This window comes from Eurytemora carolleeae, unplaced genomic scaffold (assembly GCF_000591075.1).
Source record: "Eurytemora carolleeae unplaced genomic scaffold, Eaff_2.0 scaffold144, whole genome shotgun sequence".
NCBI classification, from domain to species: Eukaryota; Metazoa; Arthropoda; class Copepoda; order Calanoida; family Temoridae; genus Eurytemora; species Eurytemora carolleeae.
Window position 1 is genome coordinate 300,752 of NW_019396044.1, and position 18,329 is coordinate 319,080.

The following is an 18,329-nucleotide window of genomic DNA, read 5'->3' on the forward strand; positions in this document are numbered from 1 at the left end:
GATTCAGAATATTCTAGACGATTTCCGTGCTCAGTCATTTAATGAATATGAACTGTATAATAATGTATATATTCCTCCAACCTTCATTTTCCCCACACCCTTCCTACTACCTTACCCCTCCCCATGTCTGCCCTATTTAACCTCCCAGATAGATCTGCTCCTCCCTTTAATTTGTTTGACTGTTCGTCTTCAGGAGCCCCTTAAACAGACTTTAAGCCATATACTCTCAATCATTTCTCATTTCAGCCGGGTCTCTAGGAGTATGTAAATATTGAGAGGAAAGAGGAAAAGAGAGATATATAGTTTCAGTTTGAAAGGAAATCGCGCTGGTCTGGCATGAGAAAGCCAGTCGCACTGCTTTGCAGACAAGTTCGGTAAACCTTACACACACTCTTTTGGTACAGACTCACAACATGACTACCGTCAAGGAAATTGCAGATCAATGTTGTCAATTATAATTAAGCTTGAATAACGACTAGTTTATTGTAAACTTTAGTCAAATCATATTCTTTGCATGAAAATTTGGCTTTTAGTGTTGACTTAAATATATAAATAATATACTTCATGTATATTATACTTATTTTTAAGTAAACAATTAAAAATAAACAAATGTACTCTCCTAGACTGTACAAATACCAGATTCGTATGTAATGTATATACCTACAGTACACACTTTCGGTTCGGTAAACTTTACTTTTAGTACAGACATACACACATGACGTTTCCGCCCCCTGATTTGTATACGCCATTCAGTATTAATAAACACTCTACAGTGATGCTCACGAAAGATTAGACTTGAGATACGCATGTAAGTGTTTGTTTCCTTCTAATTTTGTTCTCAATTATGGTATCCTACAGCTGTTGACACTAAACATGGTTATTTCTTTGCAAAATCATTCGAGACAAAGCCCCTTTAGATTGTCAAATAAAAGAGTTTTAAGTCTTGATTTCACTTCTTTTAACAGAGACGAGTTAAAAACAGATGTAAATTCTTAGTTCCAAAAATTCTCAAATGAAAATGTAGCATTTTTAATATATCCTCTACAGCTTTAATGCATTATGATTTATATTATTGAACCGAAAATTTTTTAAGTAGTTCTTCTTATAATAGCACAGATAAGTTCATCTCGCAAATATCGTGTAACCATGAATGATATTCTTTAAATTAATAGAACTTTTTTACATTTACCGAAAATTTTTTAAGTAGTTCTTCTTATAATAGCACAGATAAGTTAATCTCGCAAATATCGTGTAACCATGAATGATATTCTTTAAATTAATAGAACTTTTTTACATCTTGTGTCGTCTTTATTTAATAATTTAAAAGAAAACTAACACTCTGAAAATGTATCCACCCCAAAAGTAGGAGTTTTGAACGTCAAATTTGCGCTCAAACTCATGATTTACAGATCTTTAAAAAGTTTAATATGTCTGAAATGAATCCGAAAGAAGTTTTCCACAACACTGCATACTCACTTCAACTACATTACATAGCCGCTCACTCCCTTTAATCATGTGATATAAATAGCGACAGATAGATAGATAGATACAAAGGTAAATAGAAGGATAGATAGATAGAAGGATACTTAGATAGATGGTTAGATAGATAGATAGATAGATTGATAGATAGATAAATAGATGAAATTTTCAAATAGGTTTTGACAGTCGATTTATGGTGATGTAGGTGTGAACTGAATATCTATTTATTTAATGTATACCTGGCTAGTACTGTAGATCAAACAAAGGAACAGAACTAAACATTCGTCACAAACCCTACTTTTCAAATCCTTTTATCTTTGCAACCTGATGTCGTGGACTTTTAAAGTTCAAACCCTTCATTCTGTTACATTAAATATACAAATTTTTAAATATTAAAGATTGCATAGATAAGGGGATTAGAAATTTTGGGTTTTTAGCAGGCGATTCGCTCTGCTCACGATAATGAATAATTTTTGTATTTGTTCTGGTGCCATATCTTCTTATCATATTTTTGTCAAATTCTTGAAAAAAATGCCAAATAGGAAAAATTAGCAAAATTCAGGCCAATTTGTTGATAAAATGCATGTGGACTCTATTTGTATATTTCTTATCAAGAGGAAATCGTTATTGATTATTAAGTAGATAAGGAGATAAGATTAAAGATGTTATTTCAATTATTTTTATTTTAACTATTTATATTAATTATTTCAATTAAATTTTATACGACCGTTTTAAAAAAAATTATCGTTTTTGAAAAAAAAAATTACATGCAACTTTATCGAATGTCGTCTTATATGAAGATAAAAAGTTGTGGGGGAGCTACAACTTCTTAATATTTTCTTTAAAACTGTTCAATGATAAGTACCTATTCCCTTCAGGGTGGTTTCCTCTCTCCTCCTCTCTTCGTTAACGATCGTTAAGAAGGGTCGTCGTTAACGATCATTAACGAAGGGACGTCGTTAACGATCGGTAAAAAAACGGCCAGCTTTATAAAAACGATTATTTGCAAAATGATCTTTTTTAAAAACGATATAGTTTCGTTTTCGTTTTTTTTGTCGTCGTTTTCATAACGAAACTATTGTTTTTCAAAAAAAATTAAAACGTTAACATCCGTAGATACAACTCCCTCTCGAATTCAATGTCTGACCAATAATGATAATAATCAATCCAGATATGACACTCTCTGTAATCTTTAGTATGTATTATTTTGATACACCTAGCTTTCAATTTCAATATCCGACCAATAATACTTCAGTCTGTATAAATCCAGATGTGACACTCGCTGTATTCTTTAGTATTTATCGTTTAGATACAACTCGCTTTCAATCTCAATATCCGACCAATAATACTTCAGTCTGTATAAATCCAGATGTGACACTCGCTGTATTCTTTAGTATTTATCGTTCAAATACAACTCGCTTTCAAACTTAATATCCGACCAATAATACTTCAGTCTGTATAAATCCAGATGTGACACTCGCTGTATTCTTTAGTATTTATCGTTTAGATACAACTCGCTTTTAAACTCAATATCCGACGAATAATAGTTCAGTCCGTATAAATCCAGATGTGACACTCGCTGTATTCTTTAGTATTTATAGTTCAGATACAACTCGCTTTCGAACTTATTGCTCTCTACACAAGAAATGAAATGTGTCTAAACTTAATAAAGTAAAGATTCATACCCAACTGATCTATATTTTAGGTTTTATGGTACATGTCAAGAATATGGACGGATGGGTCTGTTCAGAACTTAAATTGTAGTTAAAAATAATGAACATAGTTAGGGTACAGATAAAGTTATGACGTAATATATATGCAGGCATATTCAGTTTTACAAAATATGAGGTTTATAACTAAATTTATCACAGGTCTAATTTTTGTTTACTAGGCTTTTAGGGCGCTTCTCGCCTATCTTCATTTTTTAACTTTTAATTGTGTTTTATCTGTTAGCATCTTTTCTTTGTTCAGTATAAAAAAATTTTAATTTGCGGATTTCATAATATTTTTTTCGAGCATTTTAAAAATTTTACTAAATTAAATAATTTAAGATAAAAATATTTTAAGATTACATATTAAAGTCTGATTGGCCATAAACCTTCCCTGGGGTCACGTGGAGTCGCACAAAAAATTTTGACCGATCAGTTCAGCCGTTTTGACGTTTATTGGATACAAACAAACAGACAAACACCTAGACACCCAGAAAAGCTAAATTTATATATAAATATTAAACTCCCTCTGCAACATCAACTGCTAGTGTAACAATGGGTGATTTTGTTGATCTTTTACGATCAGCGATTTAAGGATCTTTTTAGATCGCTCAGATTATAGCTGGCTAGGGGCATAAGATTTCTATAAATAACCCAAGCCAAGCTGAAAGTTCCGTTATTCCAGAAGCACGGGGGCTGGGGGGGCTAGCCGGCCAGCGCCCGGAGAACTAGGGTTAAATGAGAGCCCAGGGTGGAGCGAAATGAAGGGAAAAGAATCAGTTGATCATCAGCTCCCTTAAACTGAGGTTCCCTTGAAGATTCCCCATCACTCTGAAACTGCTTCAATTCATAATATCCTATTAGAATAGTATCAATCGTTTAATTTTTGTATCTTTGTAAATAATAAATTGTAAGAAAAACCGACTCGACGAATATTATATTTACATGTGTTTGCATTGAGTTATTTTCTTTCATATACAATACTAGATTTGCACCCCTAGAAGTGCGATAGTCAAAATATCAAAACTACAAAAAAAATTGTACACATTATAACCCTATACCTTTACTGTAAGGCCTTTTTCTAGGGGAGTACATTGATCTAACAGAATTCATACTTAACAATATATATATATAAGAAATACAAAATTGGGTTGCAAAAATATAGGGATGAGAAAATCAGAGTTTGAGGCAAAAACGCAATTTCTCAACGATAAACGAAAGAGTTCTTTAGTACATTAGAATATGGAAAAATATGATGATGTGAAAGATTGAAAATCGTGAACATAGTATACAAGAGGGAGATGGGAAGGGTAAACGTTGTTTTTTAAAAGTTGAAATAATTAAAAACTCTAAAGCAAACACTGCTACAGCTACTTAGTGATAAGACGTTAAAATGGAAGACTAAAAAAATATCCACGAGCATGAAAAAACATATCTTATTTTTTTTTAGCAAAACAATAGATGATGGGAAAAGGGGTCAGGTTTCACTTTTTGTTTTATTATACCGACAATTAAACATATTTTATGCACACTTGTGTTCTGTTTAGGTCTTCTACCTTTAGTCTAGTTGCAGCAGTGTGTGTGTGAAGCATTGTAAAACATTGTAAGCACAACTAGCTTAGATTAAATGCGTCATGCGACGCAAGTTTTATACCAAGTTTAATATTATTAAATATATGTAGATATTTTATCAGTAATCACCAATATATTTCAAAAAATTTTGCTGTCTGAAAGGCGTGTCTTCTGTTTATGCAATTTGTAAGAATGCAATTGAGTAAAACTTCTTGCAACTGCATACATACAACCAGATACATTGAAAATAAAAACACAGCGCAGATTCACAAAAATAAAGTTTTATGTGAAATAAACATTTACTTACATATTAACATAAATTAACTATAAAATGAAACGTGTGTTTTTTGTATTAAATTTATACTACGATAGAAGTGGTTCTATAACGTATGACAATATAAGCGCTATTCATTAAACCTAGCTGGTCCAAGAACATTTTTTGATATTTGCTCTTTTTTTACCATGATAATACCTTAAATTAGATTTATATGACACAATTTGTTGGCATTTCAAGTACTAAAAATTCTTCAATTTCAAATTTGCTGATATTGTTAAAATTTGTTTAAATTCTTTTAAAGAATTTAAGAATTTTAAATTTAATTTTCAAGAGGTTTTCATTTGAACATTTACTTTACCCCGAAACCTTCATCAAATGTAGCACTTGGAAATTGTCTATGCATAAGTAGAGAAACAAAATATAAGAGAACAAAGAAATTCGACGTTGAGTCCCGAGTTCGGACCATTTTCTGATATAACGCTCACCCCGGACTAACCAGAGTGAGAAGCATTCGGTTTCTTTCATTTGAAATCAAACGTGTTTTCGTCAATAAATCAACAAGCATTAAACTTACGGATTTGTTTATTTTATACTTTTTCATTTAAAATGTGTATGCCGACTAAAAATTACTTTAAAAAAGGCTATAAAGTAATGTATAAAGGGTCAAATTGTTATTGAAAGTGACAGAACAGAACCGTTAAATCTACGTGAGCTATCGCTAATCTGCAACACCTTCAATCAATGTTTTCGTTGCATTATCTTTAATCGTTTTAGCTAATTTTGCACATCACAAAGTGTCAAAAACCGTTGAATGTTACTGAGCGAACCTAAAAGACGGTGTTCATCTCTGCATCTGATAAGTATGTTTAGGAGTATGATTTCTATAACTATAAGATTTTAATCTTACCTGAGTCTAAAACTAAAATGAAAATGTTAAGTTTCAGTTTAAATGCCACTTCTGACTTAATTTAAACCTGAGTTTTAGCCCTGGCTTTTAATATGTAATTTGCCGAAATCGACGTGTTAAAATTTAAACCCAGGGTCAAAATTTTATCTGAGAAAATCTTGAAAATTCGTCCGCCAGGCTTTAAAATGCGTAAAACAGGCTTAAAAATGCGTATATTCGCCTGAGCAACTGTGTTTTGATTATGAGACACAGATGACAGAAAACATGGTTTAATGTCATGTGAATCAGAACGCCCACATTCAATAGGTGTCACCAAAAATTATTCTATCAAATTTATTACTTTCGATATCTAACTTTTACACTTGATATCCTTCCTTTCGATACCTAAACTTTTACACTTGATCCTTACTTTCTATACCTAAACTTTTACACTTGATCCTTACTTTTGATACCTAAACTTTTACACTTGATCCTTACTTTCGATATCTACACTTTTACACTTGCTCCTTACTTTCGTTACCTGCACTTTTACCTTGCTCCATACTTTCGATACCTACACTTTTTGCACTTGCTCCTTACTTTCGATACCTACACTTTTAGCACTTGCTCCTTACTTTCGATACCTACACTTTTACACTTGATCCTTACTTTTGATACCTACACTTTTACACTTGATCCTTACTTTCGATACCTACACTTTTACACTTGCTCCTTACTTTCGTTACCTGCACTTTTACCTTGCTCCTTACTTTCGATACCTACACTTTTACACTTGATCCTTACTTTCGATACTTACACTTTTACACTTGCTTCTTACTTTTGATACCTAAACTTTTACACTTGCTCCTTACTTTAGATACCTACACTTTAACACTTGCTCATTAATTTTGATACCTACACTTTTACACATGATCCTTATCTTTCCATATTTACACTTTTACACTTGCTCCTTACTTTCGATACCTACACTTTTACACTTGATTCTTTTCTTACCATATTTACAGTTTTACAATCGATCCTTACTTTCGATACCTACACTTTTACACTTGATTCTTTTCTTACCATATTTACAGTTTTACACTCGATCCTTACTTTTGATACCTACACTTTTACACATGATCCTTATCTTTCCATATTTACACTTTTACACTTGATTCTTATTTTTGATACCCACACTTTTACATTTATACTTTTCTTTCCATATTTACACTTTTACTTGATTCTTACATACCTAAACTTTTACACTTGATTCTTTTCTTTCAATACTTACAATTTTACACTTAATCATTATATTTGATATTTAAACTTTTACTCTTAATCCTTATTTTCGATAAATAAACTTTAAAACTTGATTATTTTCTTTCAATAGCTACAATTTTACACTTAATCCTTTTCATTTGATACCTAAACTTTAGCACTTGATCCTGCTCTTTCCATACCTAAACTTTTACACTTGATTCTTTTCTTTCAATACCTACAATTTTACACTTAATCATTTCATTTGATAATTAAAATTTTTCTCTTGAATCTTACTTTCGATACCTAAACTTTAAAACTTGATTCTTACTTTTGATACCTACACTTTTACACATGATCCTTATCTTTCCATATTTACACTTTTACACTTGATCCTTACTTTCGATACCTACACTTTTACACTTGATCCTTATCTTTCCATATTTACACTCTTACACTTGATCCTTACTTTTGATACCTACACTTTTACACATGATCCTTATCTTTCCATATTTACACTTTTACACTTGATTCTTATTTTTGATACCCACACTTTTACATTTATACTTTTCTTTCCATATTTACACTTTTACTTGATTCTTACATACCTAAACTTTTACACTTGATTCTTTTCTTTCAATACCTACAATTTTACACTTAATCATTTCATTTGATAATTAAAATTTTTCTCTTGAATCTTACTTTCGATACCTAAACTTTAAAACTTGATTCTTACTTCCGATTCCTACACTTTTATACTTGATTCTTACTTGATCCTTACTTTCGATCCTTAAACATTTACACTTGATTCTTACTTGAATCTTCCTTCCGAAACTTAAAATTTTAGACTATAAATACTAAATATGGGTTTTCCACAATTTTAATATTACATAATATTTGGAATGCATCCAATTCAAAAATTTAAAGCATTGCTGTATAATGTTTACTGTTAGTTTTGATGAACCCTACTATATTCGTTGTTTAAGTCAGGCAGTATATTCAAATTTGAATATGGCTTGTAAACATACAAATTCAATCAAGGAACCGTCATGCTATGTTTCATTCACGCAAATAAAACTGTCAAGTTTTATTCTTTTAAAATGACAATTCTCATGAACGTATAACAGGGGTTTCGGACAGTGATTTAATAGGAAAGTTCAGATTTTTTTTAGTTTTTAAATTTCAAATGTGTATATTATCACAAATAGAATAAAGGAGTAAGTTTCATATTCTTATATTTACAGTTTGTTTTTGTGTGTAACCCTGTAAAGGCTGATTTAATGGACTTTAATCACACAACGATTACGGTTTAGATGTCATTAGGTTATAATTCAAATCTAATTATCGTCAAAATAAAGCATGATATTGTACAAAGGTTTCAAGACGGGTAAATGGAGGGGGGGGGAGGGTAATGAGGAGAGGGGAAGAGAGCCTGAGACAATGTGGGATAAAGGTTAAAGAAAGATTAAGCCCTCAAATTATATTTAAATCATAAGGTAATAAATTGGTAAAAGAATAGCGGGGAGAAAGAATAGAAAAGAGAGAATAAGAAGAATAGAAAAGGGAAAGAATGTGAATAACAATAAAAAGGAGACTAGGAATAGAGAGAATAAAAACGCGAAAAGCTAACATAAGATAGAATGACAAAAATGGGAGGAAGAAAAAATGGTTGAGAAAATTATATTTTATAAAAGCTGTTTTTTATTATCAATATTAAACTTTAGTTTCTTTCTAATCCAATTTGATACGTTATATTCTCTATTTATAGAGTTCACTCCTCCCCTTCATAATCCCCTTATCCAAGTATTTACATAGTTTTTTGTCCCGCCGACGCCCTAATACGGGATGTCAAAACTTTTTTACACTATTGAAAAAACTGTCAGTTTGAAAGTGGTTGTCAACTTGTCATGTTATAGCTAGAAACAGGAAAAAAGGCGACATCTAAACTAGTGATATTTTTTGCAGGTCTATATTCGCACCCAAAAAGTACTATTTGTAAATTCTAGAGAAAAAAATAAAGCGTTGCAAAGAATGATGGTAATAATTCTTTTATTTAAAGAAGATTGATAATGTTGCATCATGTGAGATTTTGAGACAACCTTGACAATTTTATGAATTGATCGTTGTTTAAATGACGAAAAACCAGTTTGTGCTGAGAGAGTTCGAATAAACTCAAAATAATGGATTTTTCAGATACAGTGGAAATGTCAGGGGCGGATAATTTGAATTTTGAAGCGCAGTATGATTTAAAAAGGTAATAGTTTAATTTAATAAGATAAGAAAGAAACTATTTGCTTTCCTTTAATTTTCTGATTTTTATATTTTTTCATCTTGCTGTCGTAGACCCTTCGGTTGCAAAGATATAGGAATCTGGATGGAACATCAGATTAAAAGTAGTAAAAATAAATCTGTTCTGTCTTGTCTTTCAAATAACAGCTTTATTGGTGCATGTGTTATTTAACAGAGAAAAAGAAAATATTTAAGATTCATATGATTCAAATGTCTTCTTCGAAATTGATAAATTGGAGTCGAAATGTAGAAAATATTTAGGATTAATTTGATGGCATTACGTTGGATGAAATTCTTTTTTGCCAAGATGGAAAATTGTTAATATTTTTTTTCATAGTTTACATATTTTCACAAACCTTTAGATATTTTTGCGGATTTCAAAAATCAAAATCCATTAGATATTTTTTTCATAGTTTTCACTTTCTCATAGTTTACGTTTTTTCAAAAACAACCAGATTTGTTTTTATTTCAGAAATGAAGCTGACGAAGAATTTGCGTACTCAGCTCATAAATCAAATAAACTTATCTGTGCTCAATCCAAAAATAAACTAAACCTTTCGCAGTCCTGTCCAACTGTAAGTTCGGAAAACTATGCGTTTTGTTCCTCAAAGAAAATTTTAGTTTTTAAAAACACTTCAGAATTTAATTTATCCTGTCTAAAAGAACCTGCTAGATCTCTTCAATTTCCACAACTTCAAACTATTAAAAATCATTCTGAAGACATTAAACAATTCCTACCTCACAGACAAGTAGAGAGTTATAAGGAAGAAAATATGAATACCAAAGAGGAATCTCAGAGCAAGGCAGCTAAACAATTTGAATCATCAACATTAGAAAACATCTCAAAGCAGATTCCACCCTTTGAGTTGGACCAAAATGCCTCCTCAAACATACTTGGTGGTGCTCCTGACACTCTTGAATCTTTTATTCCAATTCAGAGGATCACATCGGTAGCATATCCACAGGAGCGGTTTATTATCTTGTCTGTTTTCTTGTATTTAATTAATTATCGAGATAACACCCAGTACGAAGCTATTTTAACTAAATAAATAAACCCCAACACGAGTAATCAAAATTTAAAGAAATTAACGAAAAGTACTTTTAAAATTACAAAATTAAATACATTTGTATAAACATCAGTATCCTTGACCGTTAAAACATATTTGATGTAAAATAATTAAAAAGTAGAAAAAATGTAACACTTAAAATGTCTATGTTTCATATTCATTGGAGAATCTTTAGCATAACTAAAAAGTATTTTTTTTCTAAGAATTTGTATAACCGTATCAACAGGTGACAGTTTTGATGAATAACTGTCGACGATTTTCCTCCCCAACCAGTCCTAGTCAGTCCTTTCATGAAACCAAACCAAATATTCCTCAGGTAATCATAACAAACTTCAATTGTCAAACAGGGGGTAAAAGCCCCTCCTCTAGTTCCTGGGTTGAAGCAGTTCCCCCTGTACGAAAGTTTATCAGAACCCCCTTTGAAAAATGGAAAAATTCCTGCATATGCTCGTAAAAACGCCACCACTTCTTTGATACAAATTTTGATTGTTTGATGATTGGATCAATATTAAGAGTAAAAAGGGTGTATTTATCCGTTTTTTACATTTATTCGAAGCAATCTTCACTCATATTGTCAGTTTTAAGGTTTTGATCCAACAATAATGTCTGGTGTTCATGTTTTGATCACTAATTATCTGGTATTCAGGTTTTGATCCAACAATATTGCCTGGTTGTGATCACTAATTGGCTGGTATTCATATTGTGATCACTAACTGACTGGTATTCAGGTAGTGATCCCTAAATGTCTGGTATTCGGGTTGTGATCATAAATTGGCTGGTGTTCACTGATATGGTTGTGATCACTAATTGGCTGGTATTCATATTGTGATCACTAACTGTCTGGTATTCAGGTAGTGATCACTAAATATGTGGTATTCGGGTTGTGATCATTATAATTGTCTAGTATTCAGTTTGTGATCAATAACTGTCTGGTATTGAGGTTGTGATCACTAACTATCTGGTGTTCAGGTTATGATGAATAATTGTCCTTTTCAGGTTGTGATCACTAACCATGATTATGATGAAACTGATGAAGAAATGAGTCCACGCTGCAGGAAGCTGAGTAGATCTTTATCATCTCCAGACGGACTCAGAGTATCCTCAAAAATGAGAAATCAGGTTTGTGGGGAAATTAATGAATAATATTTTTTTTAAATGTCAAAAGGACTGCTAACGTAATTTGAGTGACCCTGCATGCAAACAGGGCAATGATCAATTCAAATATCGAAATTGAATTTAATTGATTTAAAAAGCGACTGTACGGCTGATCTGTTTCTAGCATAACTCAAAAGTAGATCGACTTTAACAACGCGCTTGCAAACAAAGTGTTTAATAATTAAAAGTATTACATTTATTAATGAGGACATTCTTGATCAGTCAAAGGTTTAAAGGGTAACGTAGAGATTAGGGGATTCTCCTCTTTTAATGGAAGGTCTTATTAAATTAATTAAGGGAAGTGGTGGCAAAAATACTCGTTGTGATAAACAAACGTCCATATTATATTATTATATTATATACAACTTGTCCAATTTGGGAAATTAATAGAATTCGTCTTTCACAAAAGTAGTTGAAACCCCAAAGTCGACACCATGTCCAGAGGTCGGAATCTTTTTGTTTTTCAAATTTCATTCAAGAATTAATTGAAGTTGACAGTTTTCCGTATCTTTTGTGATCCGAAGGATTTAGTTAATTCCTTCTACATGTCGATGAAAATCGAGTGACAGTTATAGCTGTTTACACGGATTTAACACTTAACCATAACATATTGAAAGTCTTTAAATATGTAACCGGATGATTTTTTTCTTATACTGCGTAAAATTAATACTAGAATGCTACGAGGTCACAAAGTCGTGCCAGCAATTTTGCGTAAATTTTATCTTCTCCTTCTGTCTAGTTCTATGTGTCATTTACATCCTTACATTTTCTTAACCCATTTTACTATATTTAAAGAATATTTTGAAATTAAGCCGAAAACCTTCAAACATTTTGAACTAAAATTCAGAAATGTAATTAACAGATTGGTCAAGATTCTTCAATCGGATTCTGTGGGTTTGGAGGAGTAAGTGGAGGAGTTGGACTTGGTCCCCTGGGAACCTATGTTACTCTTGATGATGTTGCCCCCTACAAACTCAGGAACCAATATCAATTTCTTATTAAGGGTCATTTCAATAGGAGATTTTCTCAACTTTATATTTTTACAATTTGGTTAAGAAAATAAGGCGTATTAATGGAAACAGAAAACTGGAAAAGGATCTTTAAGTTTAACTCTATTTCTATTTATAAAAAAAAAACTTTTAACTATTTAATTGTTTAAAGATCATAATTGTCACAATAGTGGTTTACAGAATAAAAACCGATTTCCTGAGGCTAAGGGTAAACAATAGACAATGCCTCTTTCATTATTTACAGTTTAGTTTATGAAAACTTCGATTGGGAACTGTTACTGCAAAAATTTTAACATGAGTTAAATGGAGTGTACGCATAATTCATAATACCACTCGACACGTCCAAGCTGTGCTATGTAAGCTTTTAAAAAGTTAGATTGAAATTAAAGATAAAATATAAATTTTTAAAAAAATTACATTTTTATTATGGATTTATTGACTTGATCTTATACTTGCAAAAACTGAAAACAATTGATATCTTTGTGGATCTTTAATGTGTTTTGTCAAAAAACATTTGCATATTTTTCTTTTCTTTGTTTCCAGATTGAATAATTGTAAATAGATTACGCCAGTACGGATGTGAATCATTTTTCTACTAAAAATAGGTATCTAAACTTAATGTTTCAAATACAGAATGTCCCCCGAAACATGTATTCTTGAAATAATAACCACAAAATTCCCCTAGTCCTGGCATTTCCAAAACGAGGATTACTTTTTGGTGCTGTCAATAAAATAGAAGATATTAAGAACTTTGTACAGTTTTCAATTTTTATTAAATAAAATCTAAATTTTCGAAATCTTAAGGAAATTCTTCATATCTCAGGTATTATTAAAAGCATAAATAGGCAGACCACATTTTGGAAATGCTAAGACTATGTTTTTTTGTGCTAATTAATTCTAGAATTCTGCTTCTAAAATTAGGTTAACAACAAAAATTTGCTTTTCATTTCAAAAATCAAAAACGACCTGTGAGTTGTCTTGCTACTGTCATGTTTCGTGGGACACTCTGTACTTTGTTTAGATGCAGGAGTAAGGACATTATATGAAATAAGTTAACATTAATAATTCATATTGACGAATTGATATTAAGGAGATATCGAACAATATCTACCGGAAGTTCCGCGTTTTCGGCCGGTGATGAAAGGTGAGAAATATAAAAATGTCCGTAAAATTTTAGTTTTTATATTAAAATCAGTAAACTTTGTCCTATTTTCTAAAATATTTTATCGAACTCCCTGGAAATTTAGACCATTAAAGTAAAATACCAAAAATACATAGCCTTGAAACTTAGACTATGAACATATACGGCACATGTCCATACTTTGAATCCATATATTACTGATACTGATATTGTACTGATTCAGAGTTTTGGTAGTTATTATACATATATATATCAGTTTATCATCAAATATTGTTACCATCATTAAAACTGGTTATGATAAAACCTTGCTATTATGAAAACTGTTTATTATTAAAATCTAAAAATTATGTTGACGCCCCTGCTGTAAAGTCTGGTGGTAGTTTTATGTCTGATTGTATTTTGTATAGTAGGCATGATTGAGTCTAGGAGTATACAATACATATATATACAAAACAAAGATATAAAACTAACACATAGCTTAACAACTTAAAGAACAAAATAAATTGAGACACTTATGCTTTTTGCGGTTTTCTAACATCGATTCGTTTTAAGATTTCAGTTAAGCTAAAAATCATTTGTAAACCTTTTATTTCAATACTCTCAGGCCTCAAAATATGAAACACAACACCATCGTTCTAGTCATAACACTATTTCTTAATAATCTTACAAACAAAATAGATTTTTAAAATGGTTTTCAGTTTTGAGATTCTGATTGAATCTGATATATCAATTTTGTTTACCATATATGACGCCTCCCCCCCCCTCCCCCTTGCGCTCTGCGCTCTGCTCTGACAAGGCAAGCTTTAAGGCAGTTTTAGTATTCATCAATCCACACTGTAGACATAATATTCAGTGCAGCTTCATGCCACCAGACCTAAAAACAAAACATATTCAGTTATACCTAGATCTTGTCATTTAATTCTATTAAATTATTAAGCGGCCGGGAACTGGCAACGTTGTTATAAGTGATCTTGTATTTGATAAGTTCCATTTACGACTTACTGGACTTGACTTCAAGTCTTTAAATAAATTAATAAAATGATATTCCCATTTTCTATCTTTAACAAACGAGCAAGAAAATGTCCCAAATACCCCAATTCGTCAAATTAACATGGTCGTTTATCGTTTGAATGAATTAATTATTTTTTGTTTTGGCCCTTTTTTATTTAAGGTTCATACCATAGATTAGTTAAAATAACATATAAGACAGTTATAGTTCATAGTTTCAAGATTTTGATGAAACTCATTCACAATAACCCTAAGGCAGAAGCCCAGCGGAGTTTCTCGCAGTCGGCGTATGACAGGCTCTCTCTGTCTTGTAATTCTACGCCGACTGCGCAAAACTTCTCTGGGCTTCTGCCTCAGGGTTATTGTGAACGAGTTTTATCCAAATCTTGAAAGTTAAAAAGAAAATGTCTTAAAACATAACTCTTTCTCTCATCAAAAAACAAAAGAAGTTGAATGAGTTCTGTAATTTTTTACATGAGATGTACTCTTCTACTGCTTCATATAGAAGAAAGAGTTTTAGAGTCGAGAGAAAGAGAAGGAAAAAATAACGATATTTCAGATAAAACCTTGAAATTAAATAAACTTTTTTGGGTTTTATTTAGAGTTTGAGATTTCCTCTTTTGGTATTATAATTCTAAAAATTCTTAAAATTTTCCGATTTGAACTTTTTGATTAACTGAACCTAAAAACTAAAGTCCACTCTCCACTAAAACCCACTATTTCTTCGGTCAGAGCATTGCAGATCACTGCAGTGCACATCGAGAGCTTAGTCTGCTGCAGAACGTTACCGAAGTTTAACGTTTATTAAGTAATTATGATAGGTTAATTTGGAAAAAGCAGATTCCTAAGATATTGAAAATCGTAATAAGATTTCACACGCTTCAAATACTGTTACATAATCCCTCATTATTAAATATCTTAAATGAATATTTTTTCACTTTTACTTACGCAACATGTTTTAAATAACTTATATTAAAAATTTGATTCCATTGAATTCTAAATATGATCGAACGAGCATTGCACATGTAAACTAAGAATGCATAATAAATAAATGTTCAAGCATTAAACTTTTTAATTATCAAATATTTTTTTAAATTAAAATGCTTGTTCAACTTCAAATCTATTTTGATTTTTAAATCAGTCCTAGATTCTGTTCAAAATGTTATTTATAAAGGAATTGAGTCTTTGCCACAAACTCTGCTTTTCTAAACCTTATATCGTTGGGTTCCAATGTCGTAGACCTTAGATATTTCAAACTATAAATTCTATTAGATCAAAAAATATAAGTTTGAAATATCAATGATTTACGACATTGGGTTCCAAAGATAGAGATTATAAATTCAGAGTTTGTGGCAAAGACTCAATTCCTTTCTTTCTTGGCTCATTATATGAAACAGATTTCAAACCTCATCTTGTAAAATCTATTTGTACATATTTATACTTTAGAAAAATAGTAATTCTGAGCGATGGGTAAGGAATTGAGTTTATGTGACAAACTCAACTACAATTGTATGATCAAACAGAACTTTGAAATATAAAAGGTCTATGATATCGGGTTGCAAAAATCAGAGTTTGCGGCAAAATCTTAATGGGAAATAATTTTTTTGAACCCAATTTAAATCTTTCAGGATATTTCTAAGTGAAGATGCATGGTCATATACAAACTGCTCATCATCCATTACAGGGGATACAAGGTAGTTTTTTCTATCAGCCTTTTACAAACTTTAATGGTTAACTAGATATGATGTCAAAAAATTGTTTATAAAGAATTTTTTTCCATAAATATGCTTTATATTTTGTTTTACTTTATTTTACTATTATTTCAGAACAGACACAGAGGCAGACAGTGAACAAGGGATGGTGCAACTTTAGAATAAATATGAAAATTAACATAAGAAAGTTAGAAAGGACTGAAAGTATATCCTAAAATATATAATATCTCAATTTTATAATATAAGGTGGTAATATGATTGAATTTCACAGAATCAAAAATAAAAAATGTTCACAGAAATACTTACATGTTGAAAATCTGTAAAGATTGTGTATTTTTGTCTCAGAAAAGTTATTAGATTGTACCCGGGGATTTAACACGTTTACAGATCTAATTTATCAAAAGATGTTTATTAGATATATATGAGGGTGCCCCCATATGTCAATATACCAGGCGATTTGCCAGTTCATGCTCTGTACAATAGCCTTGTTTGCAGCGTGGCCGTAAGAAAAAAAAAGAAAAAAGTAACCACATATTGGTCTTCGAAAAATTCCTTTTTTACTTGATTAACTGATCTTTAACAAGAAAAGGCAAGAAATACAAAAAAAAACTAAAATATGCATCAAAACTGAAAATACACAAAAAATCAATAAGCAAGTAAAACAATACTAAAAACAAAGCAATACACAAATAAACTAAAGAAACATTTTGTTAAACTAAAATTTTGCTACATAAATAGAAGATAAGATACAGGAACACCGACTAACAAGAGACTTTCTGGACATGTTGGTCCTAAGGGCCGGGGTTCAAGGGACCAGAAACCTTGCAGAACATAGTGATGGTATCAGTGATCGTTCAGGAACAGGTACAAGTGAAATATCCTGCACTGAAGCTAGTGAAAGATCATGTACTGAAAGTACAGGTGATCCATGTGAAAAGTCTGGACTAGAAGCAGATGAAAGCTTGAGAAAGCTAAGCTCACTTGAGCCGGAAGAAAGCATAAGAAAGCTAAGCGCACTACAGCCAGAAGAAAGCATGAGAAAGTTAAGCGCATTAGACGCAGAAGAAAGCATGAGAAAGCTAAGCATAATTGAGGATACTGAAGAAGATCTGCCAAATAAACCGAAAACTAAGGTGAGTCCCGTTTTTCATGTCATGAGATTGTAAAGACAGACGACCTGAAACTTTTTTGATTTGACGACTTCAAAGTTTAATTGAATGAGAACTCTTTGTGGCTAATACAATGATTTAACAAAGAAAGAAACAAGCCTGCAGTTGCAGGAAATCAACAATATTAAGAAATGGGTGATGAAAAATTAATATTTAAAACTATTTTTGAAGTCTAAAAGGAAGTACCAATTTGTGCTCTGACAGCTCCAATTGACTCAATACATAAATTTAATTGGAATCAAGAAATATTCTGAAAAATAAATTAAAAACAGTCCTGTTGAGTTATGCTACATAATTTTTCGAAAAACAATTTAACTTTGAACTTTTTACTAATAATTATTTACTATAGGTTAGGTCAGAATCTCCTTATGAAAATCAAATATGCAGTACACTCTCGGTATAGTTCATTTAAAATTAGCAAAGGATTAGCGTATATCATCACTCTATACACTATAACCTCGTTGGTTAAAATATCAAATATTATACAGAAACTGCGCAATTCTTGAAAGGAAATTATAAAAAGAAAATGTATTTTATTATGAATTTTTTTCTTCAATATTTAGCCATTTATCAATTTTGCTAATCTTAAAGCTTATGG

The 18,329-nt window shown here is 31.1% G+C and overlaps 1 protein-coding gene across 1 annotated transcript in view; it reads left to right on the plus strand.

The window, feature by feature from the left end:
* Window positions 1-9,363: 9,363 nt before the first annotated feature.
* The window catches only part of LOC111701723 (uncharacterized), a 28,174-nt gene continuing 19,208 nt past the window's right edge, over window positions 9,364-18,329 (plus strand). The window contains exons 1-9 of the mRNA XM_023473134.1: window positions 9,364-9,434; window positions 9,942-10,434; window positions 10,763-10,852; window positions 11,533-11,655; window positions 12,554-12,669; window positions 13,792-13,845; window positions 16,479-16,544; window positions 16,677-16,705; window positions 17,301-17,695. Coding sequence (XP_023328902.1) covers window positions 9,385-9,434; window positions 9,942-10,434; window positions 10,763-10,852; window positions 11,533-11,655; window positions 12,554-12,669; window positions 13,792-13,845; window positions 16,479-16,544; window positions 16,677-16,705; window positions 17,301-17,695 — 1,416 coding nt within the window. The 5' untranslated portion in view covers window positions 9,364-9,384. The remainder of the gene's footprint in view (window positions 9,435-9,941; window positions 10,435-10,762; window positions 10,853-11,532; window positions 11,656-12,553; window positions 12,670-13,791; window positions 13,846-16,478; window positions 16,545-16,676; window positions 16,706-17,300; window positions 17,696-18,329) is intronic.